The 15,966-nt window shown below is 42.3% G+C and overlaps 1 protein-coding gene across 5 annotated transcripts in view; it reads right to left on the reverse strand.

The window, feature by feature from the left end:
* The window catches only part of Dzank1 (double zinc ribbon and ankyrin repeat domains 1), a 57,839-nt gene extending 41,932 nt beyond the window's left edge, over positions 1 to 15,907 (reverse strand). For all 5 annotated transcript variants that reach the window (XM_021155839.2, XM_021155837.2, XM_021155838.2 and 2 more), the window contains exons 1-4: positions 15,776 to 15,907; positions 14,095 to 14,211; positions 10,784 to 10,937; positions 1,501 to 1,615 (exon numbers count right to left, since the gene is read on the reverse strand). In XM_021155839.2, coding sequence (XP_021011498.1) covers positions 1,501 to 1,615; positions 10,784 to 10,937; positions 14,095 to 14,203 — 378 coding nt within the window. In that variant the 5' untranslated portion in view covers positions 14,204 to 14,211; positions 15,776 to 15,907. The remainder of the gene's footprint in view (positions 1 to 1,500; positions 1,616 to 10,783; positions 10,938 to 14,094; positions 14,212 to 15,775) is intronic.
* Positions 15,908 to 15,966: the final 59 nt, after the last annotated feature.

Below are 15,966 nucleotides of genomic sequence, written 5' to 3' on the forward strand. Positions count from 1 at the left end.
GGTCAGACCAGAAAGACAAGTCTATGCTCGCCACATGCCCAGACAGCGCTCCAGACACTCTTCCCCCTGGTCTTTCTATTGTGGACTCTGTCCCTTCTATCTGATTCAGATCTGAGTCTCCCACGGCCCACTGATTGTCACTGTGATAATCATACTATAGGTGTAGTGGCTTTTTCTGGTTGTCAACCTGACTATATCTGGAATGAAGTACAATCCAGAATTGGAGGCTCACCAGTGATCCTAATCTGGAGGCTGGGAGATACAAGTTCTGATCTGGATCTTGGCATGGAGATCTTGAGGCATAATGGCTATAAATTCCAGAAGATTAAGACAGGGAGACCTCTGAGTTCAAGGTCATCTGGGATTAAAGGTGTGGTGGCACACACCTTTAATCTGGGCTACACCTTCTGCTGGAGACCTACATAAGGACATTGGAAGAAGGAAGAGTTACACTCTTTCTCTCCTTCGCCTGCTTGCCTTGTGGGACTGAGCAACTGCTAGATCCTTGGACTTCCATTCACAGCTGCTGTTGACCATTGTTGGGAATTGGACTGCAGACTGTAAGTTATCAACAAATTTCTCTAGTATATAGAGACTACCTGTAAGTCCTGGGACTCTAGAGAACCTGACTAATACGGTGGGTCTGCCTCATCTATGTTATCCACTACTCTGTCCCATACCATGTGCTCTGCTCTCAGGGCTACCACTGGGCTTAAGTAACACCTCACATACCTTCTCTGCCACTTTCAACAAGTACCCCATGGCTAAGACCTCTTGTTTGGTTGCCCACTCTCTGACCCTACTTCCTGGATCACTGGTGCCAGCAACTCAGGACTGATGTTTCAAACATCCTTCTTAGGTATACCAGATTAATTCTCCAAAGAAGTGCAGATGTGCAGCTTTTGTGGGGTGAAGACTTTAATAGAAGTCAATACACACTGCAAAGGTCTACTAGCCTGACTACTTCATTCTCCAAATATATACTTACTGCCCTCCCTTGCCTGCCCCTATACTATGTTATAAAGTATGGTAGGCCTGCTTACTGTTATCTTGACGCTTGCAAATGGAAAAGGTTGACAAGAAACCAAAAACTCACATGCTCAGATCACTTTACCCCCAGAGAAGGCATGATGCAGGGACAGAGAAGATGCAAAACAGCTTGTTTATCTGGAGTTTATGCAGAGTTCACAAACAAAGCACAAAAGGTGAGTGAACACAGAAACTAAACTGATTCTTGGGTGGCAGCCTAATGGTCTCCTTCGTCGATAGTCACTGCAGATACTTGAACACAGGCAGTGACAGTGCTGAGTCAGAATTCTGGTCTTAGAAGAAGGCTTAACCAAGTCTGGGAATGAGTAAAGATTCTTCACAATGGCTAATGCTGACCTTAATCATAAGGATCTGACTGTGAGTAGAAGTGTTGTAATGGAAGGAAAGGTTGAGCAAGAAAGGATGAAAAATATAGTGACAACCTGAGAACTCTTTGGCTTCATTACTTGCCTGCTTTGAGAACCCCTTGAGAGCATCTTCAACATTGTCTTCAGAAGAGACCATCTTCGGTGGTTCATAGTCCACCTGAAACACCTTTGTCACAATTCCACTCTGTCTGCAGTCTCTGAAAATCATATTTTTAAAAAGGAAAGAGTGTATTATACAAACATTCAAGGGAGAGGTAGCTAGCAGTTATGACACTGAAGTTCCTTAATGTACCCACTAAATGTGTGCTATTTTAAGCGGGAAAAGTTAAAATATACTTCCAGCTAAGAAGGTTTAGGGGGTGAGAGGTTGGGGTAATGCCAGCCTTCAGCAAGGGCTATGGTACTCTAGACCCTGCTCCTGCCCAGTGGTGTTCCTAGAGTCCCGGCCAGTGTGCACCCAGCGTTCCTTCTCACCTGCCTGGCTCCTGGCAGTGGCCTGAATGCTCAGTGTATTGGCCTCAGCTCTAAGGAGCTCAAGCCCACAGAAGTGGTTTGCATTTTTGGTACTGCTATTCTAGGTCTGCTCTGGGTCTTCAAGAACATTCCTGGAATCTAGGCATAGAGGTACATGTTTGTAATCTCAGCATCAGAAGGCTGGGTAAGAAGATCCTTCCAAGGTCAAGACCAGACAGAGCAATATGGCAAGTCCCTGTCTCAAAAACAAACAATTTCCAAGAGACATATATAGTCCCTCGGCTTTCCCCTTCTGTCAGCCCTATGTGACCTGCAGAAGCTCTCCTATAATCCAATGATAAAAATAAACACAACATGGACTGGAGAGAAGGCTCAGTGGGTAACAGCACTGGCTGTTCCTCCAAAGGACCCGAATTAAATTTCCAGCACCCACATGGCAGCTTACAGTTGAATGTAATCCTAGCTCTAGGGGATCTGATGCCCTTCTCCTGGCCTCCAGGGGCACTGTATGCATGTGGTAAACAGGTAGGCAAAATACTTTAAACATGTAAAATAAAATAAAAATACAAACACTATCTACACTACAAGGGCACAGACAACTGATAGCTTAGTAATAGAAGGTCAACAGAAGTCTCTAATAAAAAAGGTTGAAGTGATTTTCTCAAAGGACCACAGTTGATTTTAAAATGGACCTGCTGTGAGGCATCTTGTAATTATTTCTGGTCCTTTTCTATTTACCTGACACTTATCATAAAATACATGGTATTTATATCCAAAATATACTTAAGTATTTATATTGAAAATGCTCAATGACCTCATTCTTGAGTCCCTTTTTAAAAATAAAGTAGCGTTCATTTCCATTACTGTCATTTTAATAACATGGATGAATCTAGGTTTGTGTGGGTGGATGCCCAGCTCTTGCAATCCTTGGACTGCTAGCATTCAGCACCCATGGATTTGAGTGCTGTTGCTGTCCTTCTTTGGTTCTCTACTGCTGGGATGAAACTCAAAGACCAACACAACTCGGGGAGAGGAATAGGCTTACTTGGCTGATAGTTTATACCCATCATTGAGGCAATTTAGGGCATGAGCTCAAGGCAGAAACCTGGAGGCAGGAATTTGAAGCAGAGATTGTGGAGGAATGCTGTATACTGGCTTGCTTCCCATGACATGCTCACCTACCCTTATACAACCCAGGACCTCCTGCTTGGGAGTAACACCACCCACAGTGGGCTGGGTGTGCCCTCACACATCAATCAGTGACTTGCCAAAGGTCAATATGATGGAGGGTCAAGTACACACACACACACACACACACCCCAACCCAAAACTAATCATCGCATAATGCATGTCACAAGGACATTATGTAAGGGTTCTGATTTCTCCACATATCAATGGCACTGGATATTGTCACTTGGTCATGTTCTCTGTAGTTACTTGCTTGAGACACTCCTTGTGTCTTAGAATATTGGTTGGCTACTACAACTAGAACCAAAATAATGACTGGGAAAAATAAAGGAGTACTAGGTGCAATGGTCCATACCTTTAGTCCCAGTACTTGGGAAGTAGAGACATGCTGATTTATGTGAGTTCAAGGCCAGCCTGGTCTACAAAGTGAGTTCCACCACAGCCAAGGCTACATAGAGAAACCTGTCTCAGAAAACAAACACCCAAAAGAACAAACCAACCACGAGTGACAAGTATAAGTAGGCAAAGATGGTATGCCGGTTTGAATGAGAATAACATCATAGGCCCATAGAGTCGGTCACTGGGGAGTGGCTCAATTTGAAAGATTAGATTGTGTGACCTTGTTGGAAGAAGAGTGTCACTGGGGGTGGGCCTTGAGGGTTCAAAAGCCCATACAAAGCCCAGAGTCTCTCAGTGCCTATCGAACAGGATATTGTTCTGAGCTACTGTGCCTGCATGCTTTCTACTAAGATGATAATGGACCAAACAAAGCTGTAAGCAAGCCCCCAGGTAAATGTTTTTGGGTTTTTTTTGGCTTTTTTGATAAGCGTTGGTTATGGTGTCTCTTCACAGCAATAGAACACTAAGACAAATGCTATAGAGTAGAAGTGTAGTAATGTTGACTGTTTATGGGATCTAGACTCACATAAGAAACAAGCCTCTGGCCATGTCTCTGAGATTGTCTCTATTGGGTTGAGATAAGTAGATCTACCCTCGATGTGGGCTGAGGTCCTGCACGTCAATAAAGAAACAAGTGAGGTGAGCTCTGGCATCCCCAACCCCCTGCCACCCTGCTTCCTGACTGCAGATGCAATGTGACCTGCTGTCTCATGATCCTGTCACCATGGATTCCCTTCCCTGAGGGACCCTCAAACTGCGAGCCAAAAGAAACCCTTGCTTCCTCTGTTGCTCTTGTCAGATATTTGTATCATAGCGCTAAGAAAAGTCATAGAGATATCATAGGGTCAACTTTCCATCTCGTTCTAGCATCCCTAGCATACTGCACTTGTCCTCATGACCCAACATGGTTGATACCCGCATTGCAGACTAGAGAAAGCATAGCCTACTTTGTCTCCCTTTAAAGACAGAGCCTGGAAGTTTCACATGTCGCTTCTACGTGAGCCACAGCATGGTGATATATCCAGACCTATCTCCAAGGAAGATCAGGAAATACCTATTAGGCAACCGTGTACCTGGCTAAAATTCACAGGTGCCATTCTTTTAGAAGGGAGAAGCAGATGTTGGGGGCAGGTAGACCCTCTGTCATATCACCCTCACAGTCTTGCAGTGTCTGTGGGATGGTTTAACTGCCACTATGAATTACTTGCTCTGGAAGTTCACAGTGGAACATAGCTTCCTGTTACTTTCTTCACATGCCTGTGCCTTGTGCATTACTCACAGACATGATTCAGGCTGATCTGCCTGGCACTCACCACTTCTGAACGTCAAGCACCCACTTTCTTTGTGTCCTTTGCTTGCCTTGTTATAGCCTTGGCTGTCTTGGAACTCACTCTGTAGACCAGGCTGGCCTTGAACTCAGAAATCCGCCTGCCTCTGCCTCCCAAGTGCTGGGATTAAAGGCATGCACCAACACGCCCGGCCATACATTTCTTTTTTTTTTTTTAAAGAATTATTTGTTTATTTTATGTGTATGAGTAAATTTCTTCAGACACACCTCTTCTTCAGAAGAGGGCATCAGATCCCATTACAGATGGCTTTGAACCACCATGTGGTTGCTGGGAATTGAACTCAGGACCTCTGGAAGAGCAGTCAGTGCTCTTAACCTCTGAGCCATCTCTCCAGCCCCCTAAATTTCTTTAAAAACATTTCTAAAGCCTTTGAAATTCTAGGCAAATAAATGTCTCCAAAGTCTTAAAATTCTTTATGTAAAATCATAAATATATGAACATCAATTCTAATATAGTGAGAAATATCTAACATAATATAGAGGTTTTAAGCTGTATTTTATTTTTTTTTGTTTTTTTTTTTTTTTTTTTTTTTTTTTTTTTTTCGAGACAGGGTTTCTCTGTGTAGCCTTGGCTGTCCTGGAACTCACTCTGTAGACCAGGCTGGCCTCGAACTCAGAAATCCGCCTGCCTCTGCCTCCCGAGTGCTGGGATTAAAGGCGTGCGCCACCACGCCCGGCAAGCTGTATTTTATAAGGTAAAAACTCATAAGTATGAAGTTCATCTAAATAACAATATCTGAACTACAGTATTAATAACATAACAACACACTTGGCTTTCTATGTTTAGTGACTACCTCTATGTTTGGTGCCTGGAGGGACTCACATCACTTAAAACATGACCAAAGCTGTAGCTTCTGTCTCAATATTTGTAAGATGATCTATCCATGAACTGTGTTACTCACCTCAGTTGTCCTTATTAGCACGCTTCTCTGAGGTTCCTGAAGGGGCATTCAGACTCTACACTGAGGTCATACTAAAGTCACATTGCTTCTCAGCTACTTGTTCCAATCCTTTAAGGGCCCTGTTATCTCCCTACCACAGATAAACCTGTCCTTGGAGACCCAGCTAAGGCACTTTCCCACAGACTCTATTTAGCCTAGAACAGCCCCAAGATCAGCATAAGATGCATGACAGACAGCTTCCCCCAAGAGAATTAGGTTTGAGAATAGATTTATAAACCTTACTCACAGCGTAAAATGCCTTTGAAGCACCCATATACTTCTGTTAGGGCTCAGGATAGTGACTTTAAATATGTGTGTAGCAACATAAATTATACCCAGCAAAAATGCCATCTCTGGGTACCATTAGCTCCACAAATACTATCCTGTTACAGACCTTATTTAATCCTGACCTGGGGTTTCTACCCCACCCTTTAGTTCCCAAATAAAATACATATACAGCCTTTGTATTTGCAATAAGTTTTAAACAGTACAAGAGGTGGATAAACACCTACCATGCTATTCTCCTATTGGTAATCCCAAGTTAATATATTTTACTACTTACTATGTTTCATCTGGGCTGCTCTTAACTCCAAGTGGCCAGCCCTCAGGGCCACGTTTTTATGGCTCACCTAACCCATGGGGGCCTTCTCCTTCCTCCTCCTGCACCATCTTCTCCTTATGGTTCTCCTCCAACCCCAAACCCTCAAAACCTAAACTTCACCTGTCTCTTCTGCCCAGCTATTGGCTGTTGGCATCTTTATTTACCCATCAGAAATAAATTGAGGACAGGGTCACTGAGCATCTACGGGCAGACCCTCTCATCTTCGGGGCAAGCAGTCTTGGGGGCCCAATATTAGCATTAGAATATAAGCAGCATCAGGCCAACCCGATACACTATCCTTTCAATGAAATACCAGAATTAAAGACCTTGGGTATAGCACAGGTCATAACATGTCTTCCTAGAATGGGCAAGGCCCTGAGTTAATCTTCAGCATCACAAAACAGCATTTTCTGTATGACTACAGGGAAATTACAAAGCTCGATCAGTGGGAATTCACAATTTGGTTTGGGTTGAGTCTTCTCAGCCTATTGAAAACTATTAAAATTTGGGGCTAGATAATTCTTTTCCATAGGAGCCGTCCTCTGCATAATAAAGTGACCAGCTGCAAGTCTACCCATTACACACGAGATGCTAGTAGCAAATAAGACTCATAGTGGCAACCGAAATGTTTCTTTGTACATGTACACATGTAGTGTATGTATATGTTTACGTGAGGTGTGTGTGTGTGTGTGTGTGTGTGTGTGTAAGCTAGAGATGGGGTCAGGTATCTTCCTTTATCACTCTCCATTTCATTCATTTTATTTACTGCGTGTGCATAAGTACATACAACATAGGGAGTGGGAGACAATGGTCCACAGCATGCAGGAAGAGGTCGGAGGACAAGTTTCAGAAGTGGTTCTCTCTCTCCATCTTATTCTGAGGTCAGGTGTGGCTCCTGTGATTTCTGAGATATCTACCCCAGCCTACTTGGCCTGGAAGCTGCTGGCCAATTTACCTATCGTGGCCTTCTATCTCGCTGTCGGAGTACTGGGATTTCAAGTTATAATTTGGCACTCAACTTTTGATATGGATTCTGGAAATCAAACTCAATCATCATTCTTGTACCACAAGCATCTTTATCCAAACTCGTTTTGTAGAACAGGCTGGCCCCAAACGTAGAGATCCACCTACCTTTACCTTCCAACTGCTGAGATTAAAGGGATGTGCCACTAAGTCTGGCCTTTACTTTGTTTTCTTTAAGAGGAGTCGCTCATTGAACCTAGGACTCAGCTATTCAGCTATGCAGTCTGATCAGTGGCTACAGAGATCTGCCTGTGTCTACTGCCATTTACAGCCTGGGCTACAGGCACTTGTCTGGCTTTTAAATGGTTTCTAGGGCTCCAAACTCAGGTCTTGATGTTTGCACAGCTGGCATTTAACCCAATGAGTCCTCTTCGCAGTCCCCCAAAAGGTTTTCTGACATTACCGTATATGTCATGGGAGAAGTATTATGCCCAAAGAACCTTGATATTTGAAACATAAAAGAATTAACTCACATTTTATTCACCCAGCACACACTCTTGAATTCTAAGGCTTGAGTCAGATCTGAAATTCTAGTAGCCTCAGAAATGAGGACTAACATAAAGAAAATGAAAGTCAGAAGGCCACCTGATGAAGGTCACACTGACTACATGATTAAGTAGGATTAAAATCTTCAAATCTCTGTGGTGATAATCTTGTTGACTCAATTGGATTGAGAAAGGCCTAAAGGATTAGTAAGGTATACTCTTGGGATGTCTGTGTGCTATATCCTGACTTAATCGGCAGATCATCCCTTGACAATTCCGTATGATGGCCTTATTGGGCAACAGGGAAAGGCAGGAAGGACCTGTGGGGGAAGCAGGTCACTAGCAGGCACACCCACAGAGACTACAGCTTGCTCTGGTCCTTTCCTGTAGTCACATATCCTTTACTTCCTGTATTCCCATATTCTTTTTTCCTCTTCTGGTGGCCAGAAGGTGACTGTCTCTGTCTCTCTTCTACTCCTCCTTTCCCACCTTGATGGGGTGACATCTTTCAAACTATGACTCAAAATAAGTCTTCCCTTTTCATTTGTTCTCAGGTATTTGGGTCATAGTAATACAAAGTAGCCAGTACAGTTTCCACATCCTATGTTCTTTCTACAGGCTCAATGACTTCTCCCAGAGTTCTCTCTGTCTCTGCTGCCTGGGGACATGGTATTCAGGCCTCTTCACTACACTGCCTTCTGAACAGGGTCTCTGTACAAGCTTGCATCATGCCTTCTGGCTAGGAAGCTGATATTTTAAGGCAGTGTGCATGTGAGTGTGCATGTGCGTGTGCACGTGTGTGTGTGTGTGTGTGTGTGTGTGTGTGTGTGTGTAGGAACTACAGATGAAGGCCTGTGAGATATAGAGGAATCAGCCCTTAAAGTACTCATTTGCTCTCAAAGCTCTCAGTGGAATTCCGTTGTAGCAAGTTCTTTCCAGATGAAACATTCTATCTTGGAGGGAAATTTATTGTGACTTAGGCTATGAAAGGGAGGTGAAACATTCATCCCGCATGGCAGCTGATAAAACTCAGAAGGGTAAACAACTCAGTAGCTTCAGAGGTCCCCCAAACCAACTAGACTTACTAGGTTTAGTCCCTCCTTTCCCAGACTTTACATAAGAAGTAAGGACTGGGGAGAGATACTCTCAGATGAGCCAAGCTGCCCCAATGAGGCCTCAAACCAGCTAATACCAATGAGGCCTGAATACCATGTCCACAGGCAGCAGAGACAGAGAGAACTCTGGGAGAAGTCATTGAGCCTGTAGAAAGAACATAGGATGTGGAAACTGTACTGGCTACTTTGTGTTACCTGAAAGAGGCAGGGGCCAGCAGAGCTGCCTGGAAGAGATACTTTCTGACTCCGACATGTCAAGCTACTTGCAAGTTAGGTTTTAAAGTAGGCTGCAGGGATCCAACTTTTGTGGGCTGTAACCCATGCTAGGGTGAGCACTGAGTGATCCAGCTGTCATTTCTGTTGTTTTAAGTACCCCTCTCGTACACACTCATATTCTTGGGGGAAGCCCCATAAATCCTACTGTCTCACCAAGTTTGGTAGCAGCTGTACTTGGGTCTGTGTTTTGTCCCCATCTGGGGTGAGCAGATGCTTGTTCACATCCACTACTTTGTCACAAAACCCCACCCATAGTTCCAGTTTTTGTGCCTGCTTGGCTTAATATATTGTGGCCCCCACATAGGTCAGTGGTAGAGAAGAGAAACTGCATAATCACGTCCAACACAGGACAAAATATGTTGGTGATACAGGATGCTATTGATCCTAAGACTTTTAAAGAGGCAGAGGGTGAGTGGACCCTGGGATTAGATTGCCAGTGTGAGCTATCAATCGTTACCAACACCCTCCCCTTCCTAGCATGTTCCCAAGTTCTTTCCCCTTCTTGTCCAACTTGTTCAACTGTGTTCTTTCCATATTCTGATGTGAAATCAATTCTCTCCCCCCCCCCCATACACACAGACAGACAGACAGGCAGACACACAGAAAGGGGGCAAGTAAATAAGTAAATGAAGAAAATAATCAAGGCCAGACATAGTGATGTACACCTTTAGTCCCATCACTCTGGAGGCAGGCAGATCTCTGTGAATTTAAGACCAGCCTGGTCTACAGACTGAGTTTCAGGAGAGGCAAGGCTACACAGAAAAACCCTGTCTCAAAAAACAAAACCCAAATATAAATGAAAAAAAATCTTAAGAAAGAAAATGGGAGTGGGAAACAGATGATTTAGGGAAAAAGTGGCTAATGACCACCAAGTTGAAATGGAACTCTGAACAAGTTAAAATGAGGTTTGAACATCAGTTAAGTCAACAGGAGATGAAACAAATAGTGATGTCCCATCCCAGGGGATATAAGAACCATTCACTAACAGCACGTTCCTTAGTGCAAAAGGAAGCTCCTGAGAAAGCTCTTCCTCCCCAGAATTCCAATGTGGAATTTGAAATTAAATTATTATTAATATAGGCAACATTTATTGAGCTATAAACTTAAGATTTGTGGACTTTATGCCTCAATAAAATACAACATATATATATTTATATACACACACACACACATATATATATGTGTATATATATATACACACACATATATATATATATATATGCTGAAATTAGTGTAACTTTGTCATTAATGGCCTTCTGACACATTGATTCTCCCAAGAAGAACTGAATGAAATATAATGTAGCTGGGAATGGTGGCGCACGCCTTATCCCAGCACTCAGGAGGCAGAGGCAGGTAGATCTCTGAGTTCATGTCAACCTGGTCTGCAGAAAGAGTTCCAAGATAGCCAGGGCTATATAGAGAAACCTGTCTCTAAGAACAAAAGATAGCACATATATGTGTACCAATATTAGTGTGTTCTACTATGCTTGTTTGCCTACCATGCTCTTAACTTACTTAGAGACAGCAACAGCTTTAACTTGAATTTTTCCATCAGGCAGAGTAATAGGTTTTACATATTTAAATGTATTATTTTCACCAGAACCAACTTTCTTTAGGAAGTCAGGTTTGCTGCCATCCAGGGTGTAATATATGTTGACATCTGGGGTGTCTGAAAAAAATCCAGAATAGGAGAACCATAATTAACACTGAAATAACAAGTCCTTGTATACCTACTATAGTCTGTTAAAAAGAACACACACACACACACACACACACACACACACAGAGTAAGTGAATGATGATTCTGTTATCTGTGCGAACACAGTACTCTGCGTGAATGAGCTCACTTCATCTATTCATTTATATTACTACATTTGGTAGGTCCTAATTTGTACCCATTCTATTGGTGGCAACTGAGTAGCCAAGAGATTAAAGAACTTGATAGATAACAAAGGATTTCCAGCGCTCACATGGTTGCTCACAACTGTCTGTAACTCTAGCAGCTAGGAATCCAATGCCCTCCTCTCCAGTCTCAGTAGACACCAGGCATGTGATTCACAGGCATGCAATTAGGCAAAACAACCATGCATATAAAATAAAGATATAAATATTCTTAAGAAAGAAAATGGGAGTAGCAAAAAGATTTAGGAAAGGGAAAGTGACTAAGGATCTCCAAGTTGAAATGGCAGTAGCTTTGAATATCTTAATATGCACAAAATTAATTGACCTATTGACCTAATGCTCTGTGGTTTGACTTCTGCTGGGCTGGGTACACAGCCTACAATCCTGACCCACTGTGCTCTCTGTCTTCTAATAGGTATGAATTCAAATAGAAGACGGGTCAGTTTTAAGACAGCACAAACCGCATAGAAAGCAAAACTACTCATTTGGAGCATTTCTTCAGTATTTTATCCTCTCTCAGCAAATGATTCCCATACCTCTTAGAAATATTTAAAAACAACCCAGATGGATTCAAAATTCAAAAGGTTAATAATGGCTGTACAATGAGATGGCCTTCACACCAGATACCCATAGCATATCTTTGAAAAACTTTCATATCTATGCAAACATACACTTTATGTTTTATTTTCCCTTCTCTTTGTATACCAATTCTACGTCCTATCTCGCATATTTCTTTCTTCATAGAGCATATATTTGAAGGCACATAAATGGTAACCAATCATCCATCCAAATGTATTTTCGCAGACAGAAATGAAGTGCTTTCTAATAAACTAAACAGAAGAAAAGTTCTTTCCAGTGAGCAGATAATGGGGTGGGTAGAAGCCTATTTTCATTTATAGAAATGGTATTTTTATTTTCTTACCCATAGAAACGTTTTTTATATCCTTTGCCTATCATTCCTGTAATTATTAGCTTAAGGCCATGGTGAGAAGCGGTGGGTTCCATTATGACACTGTCCCATGAATTAACCCCTCTGTTGTCCTCTCCTGTTAGTCCCTCCCTCCCTGACTCCACGGCTTCCCTACCTTCTCCCAAAGGTTCCACCCCAACTGTCAGGTCTTTAAAGGATAAGGTTTAGATTCTGCACAGAGATTTTCAAATACATAGATTTGTGCATCCATTTGTTATTTTCTTTCTTTTAATTTTTATTTGTTAATTTTGCAGCAGTGGGGATTGAATCTAGGGCTCTAGTTACACTCACAAACTCTCTGCTGCTAAACTCCCTTTTTTCATCTCTCCTTCCCTCTCCTCCCTCATATATATGTGTGTGTGTGTCAATATGTCTAAGTCTTTTAATATAAATATTTGTTCATAGGTCTTATCTATAAAAGTTCTTTTTTTTTTTTGGTTTTACGAGACAGGGTTTCTCTGTATAGCCCTGGCTGTCCTGGAGCTCACTTTGTAGACCAGGCTGGCCTCGAACTCAGAAATCCACCTGCCTCTGCCTCCCGAGTGCTGGGATTAAAGGCGCGCGCCACCACGCCCGGCTGTCTATAAAAGTTCTTTAGACTGACATTTACATTACTAATATGCATAAACACATAGAAGCAGATTTAATATTAAGTGCTATCTACTACTTTGTTTCTGTAGTAGTTAAGATTTATTTTATTTAACATTGTTATAAGCTAATAGACACAATGTTGAATCAAATTCTCTCCTTTTATCTCCATAAGTACACATTTTGCCTCTATTTCGAGTACCCCAAAGGGTCTCATTAGGCAGCACAGATTGGCCTCAGATTCACAGTTCTGTCTTGGCCTCCCCAATGTTGGCTTTAGGGGCATGTTCCACATAACCACCTCTTTTGCCCATTGGCTTATTATTCTCTTTAGTATTGAACTGTGGGAACTCTTTATTTGACATTTAAATATGAGAGAATATAGAAACCCCTATCATTCATATAATCACATTTCAATAATAGCCCTACTTCTCCTAAGAGTTATAAGTTCATATGTTTAAATTATTAAACACTCTAGCCTTTCAGATAAAAGAGAACATGGTATAATATATAGCTTATTCTTCAAAAATCTTTGACTAAGGAGCCCAGAAGTACCTCTACAAATGCTGATAAATAATTTTTATATATTTAAACTATCAAAATTAAATAGATACATATATAATTGGAATCTAAACATCACAATACAAATATTTTATATATCTTATTTATGAAAATTCTTTAGATTGATTATATATAAGCATATAACAGATTTAATAGTAAGTTTTTTAATGAGCTAAGTCTTGCATGCCTCAGATGTAATACCCACTCAATATGGCAATGGATATATAACAGTATACAGTCACTCATTTAATCCTCCAAGCGGCTACAGGTGGTAGGTATGGTTGCCCATCTTAGCATGAGGACACTGACACTCAGAAATATTAACTAATGAGCCTAGGGCCAGCAAGGTTGTCAAACTGAAATTCAATATCTAACTGTTCGTAATGGAAGATCTGTATTTGCAGGTCAAATGTATTATTTCAGAAAAATAATAAGCATCCTGAGAAAGGTTGGGAACACAACTGGATATCTAACCTTGACTCAGGTGAATCAAAAGGGTGTTGCCACTACCGGTCTGTTTGTCTCCTGGCTGAAACAGGAGGATTGCTGCAAATTCAAGTTCAGCTGGGCTATATATTGAGTTCAAGGCTGATCTTGGCTACTACATTAGAGCGTGTCTCATGAAAAACAAACACATACACACCACTGTACAAACCATCAAAGAGTAACATTTTCAACATGTGGAAGATTTACCAATGTCTAAAGCCCCAATATAGAAAACATGCAAAGAGATCAGTCAGTAACACATGAACACAGACTATGGCAATGTTATTTCTAAATAATTCAAAATACATGGCTTTCCTACCGGATTTCATTTCCAAAAGAGTATTGGTATCAATTTCATGGTTAGCTTTTCCAGGTTGAGGCACTCGCAGTGGTATGATCTGAGGGGCACACACTGAGCCAGCAGTCATGTTCTCTCCTTATAGAAAAAATAGATTAAAAATTTCCATCATGAACCTATGCCTAAACATGAAAACTGCAGATTGCTACTTATTTTAAATGCATTAAAGCCTGAAGAGCATTACATTAATATGCCACCTACAGATAACGCCCAGTTCAATTAATGAAATTATTACATGTTGGCTGTATGCTTGCTCTTGACGTCTGGTGTTGGATATTCACCTAAACACTTTACATCTAATCAAGACAAACAGATGAATTCGCTAGGAGGCTGGAGCTGCTTTAAAAGGGCGGGTCCTCGGATGAGGCAGAGCAGAATCCACCTCTAATGCTCTGAGCTCAGTTCCCTTGAGATCATTCACTCTTCACTGCCTTCAGCCAGTGCGCGCGCACATGCACACACACACACACTCTCCTGACTTCAAGGCAACTCATTACATAAGGGGAGCAAGTAACTCTGCACGTAGCATGAATTACTTAGAGCCAAATCTTAAAAGAGGTTCTAAGCCCCCACAGTCTTACCTTTGCAAACCACTGCAGTATATTGTATTTTGGAAAATATACTGCAAAGACTGCAGAGCATCAGCTCTCAATAGAAAGGAAGTTGACATGGATATAAACCCACAACCATCATTTCCTATTAGCTCTGCTATTTTGTAAATAACTAGCAGGGCAGAAACCTTATGGGTCTTTTCTTTGAAGTGGGGAGGAGTCCTCTTAATCCAGTATTTGCAACTTGCACTGTTGCTTCAACGATTATGGCTACATAATTATTTAATTATAATGTACATATTCATCTCACTTTTATAATCAACATTTTGCATCCTCATGCCCCCCCTCCCCGCCCCGAGACAGGGTTTCTCCGTGTAACAGCCCAAGCTGTTATGGAGCTTGATCTGTAGACCAAGCTGGCCTCCAACTCACAGAGATCTACCTGCTTCTAACTCCCAAGTGCTGGGATTAAAGAGTAAGCCTGGCTTACAATTTTTCATGTAACAATTTGTTGTGCAATGGTGAGGTCATTTTTTTAAGTGGTAGTTGGAATTCTGATCATGTTGCTGTGAACATGTTTGCGTTTTGACATATCTTGCTCTGGAAAGCGAGATAATTAGAATTAAAAGACGAATTTAATGCCTTTTTGGATTCTTCCAGATTGAGGGCCAAGAATAAAAACTACGGGTATCTGACCCTTCAGAAATGACGCTGGATGTAGAGGGATTCGCCTACCTTCACATTTCCCTTCGAGTGAGAGTCAGTTAAAATAAAGATAGCTGAAAACTAGATTCTAAATAAACGCCGTTGGTTCGAGACTGAAGTGCTCACGGCTAGCTATTAGCTGCTCTTGGAAACCTGGGGTGGTCACTGGACCTCACAGGAAGGAGATAGAGATGGCTGATTCGCTAGGTCCACACCGCAGCCTGGTGTCAGTGTCATGCCACCAGCATCTCCCAACATCCTGCACCTGACCCATCTCCTCGCTGCCCAAACCAGGACCCAGACCCTGCGTCATGTCCTCGGCCTCGCGAGGCAGTCAGAGATGCCTAATTCCCTCCCAACCCAGTGAGAGATGCCCTTCTCCTCACCCTTCTCCAGCCTCAAGGACAGAGATAAGGACCCCCGACGCTGCACCGCCGCCGCCAACCCGTTGTCAGGTCTCTCACGGTCTCACCAAAGCTCCTCCGCTGCAGCTTGCGTTACCACAGACGCTGCGAACCGCGCCCCGCCCATCGGGAGCCGAGCAGATGATTGGCAGGGAAATCGACATCCTAGCAAC

This window comes from Mus caroli, chromosome 2, assembly GCF_900094665.2.
Source record: "Mus caroli chromosome 2, CAROLI_EIJ_v1.1, whole genome shotgun sequence".
NCBI lineage: Eukaryota > Metazoa > Chordata > Mammalia > Rodentia > Muridae > Mus > Mus caroli.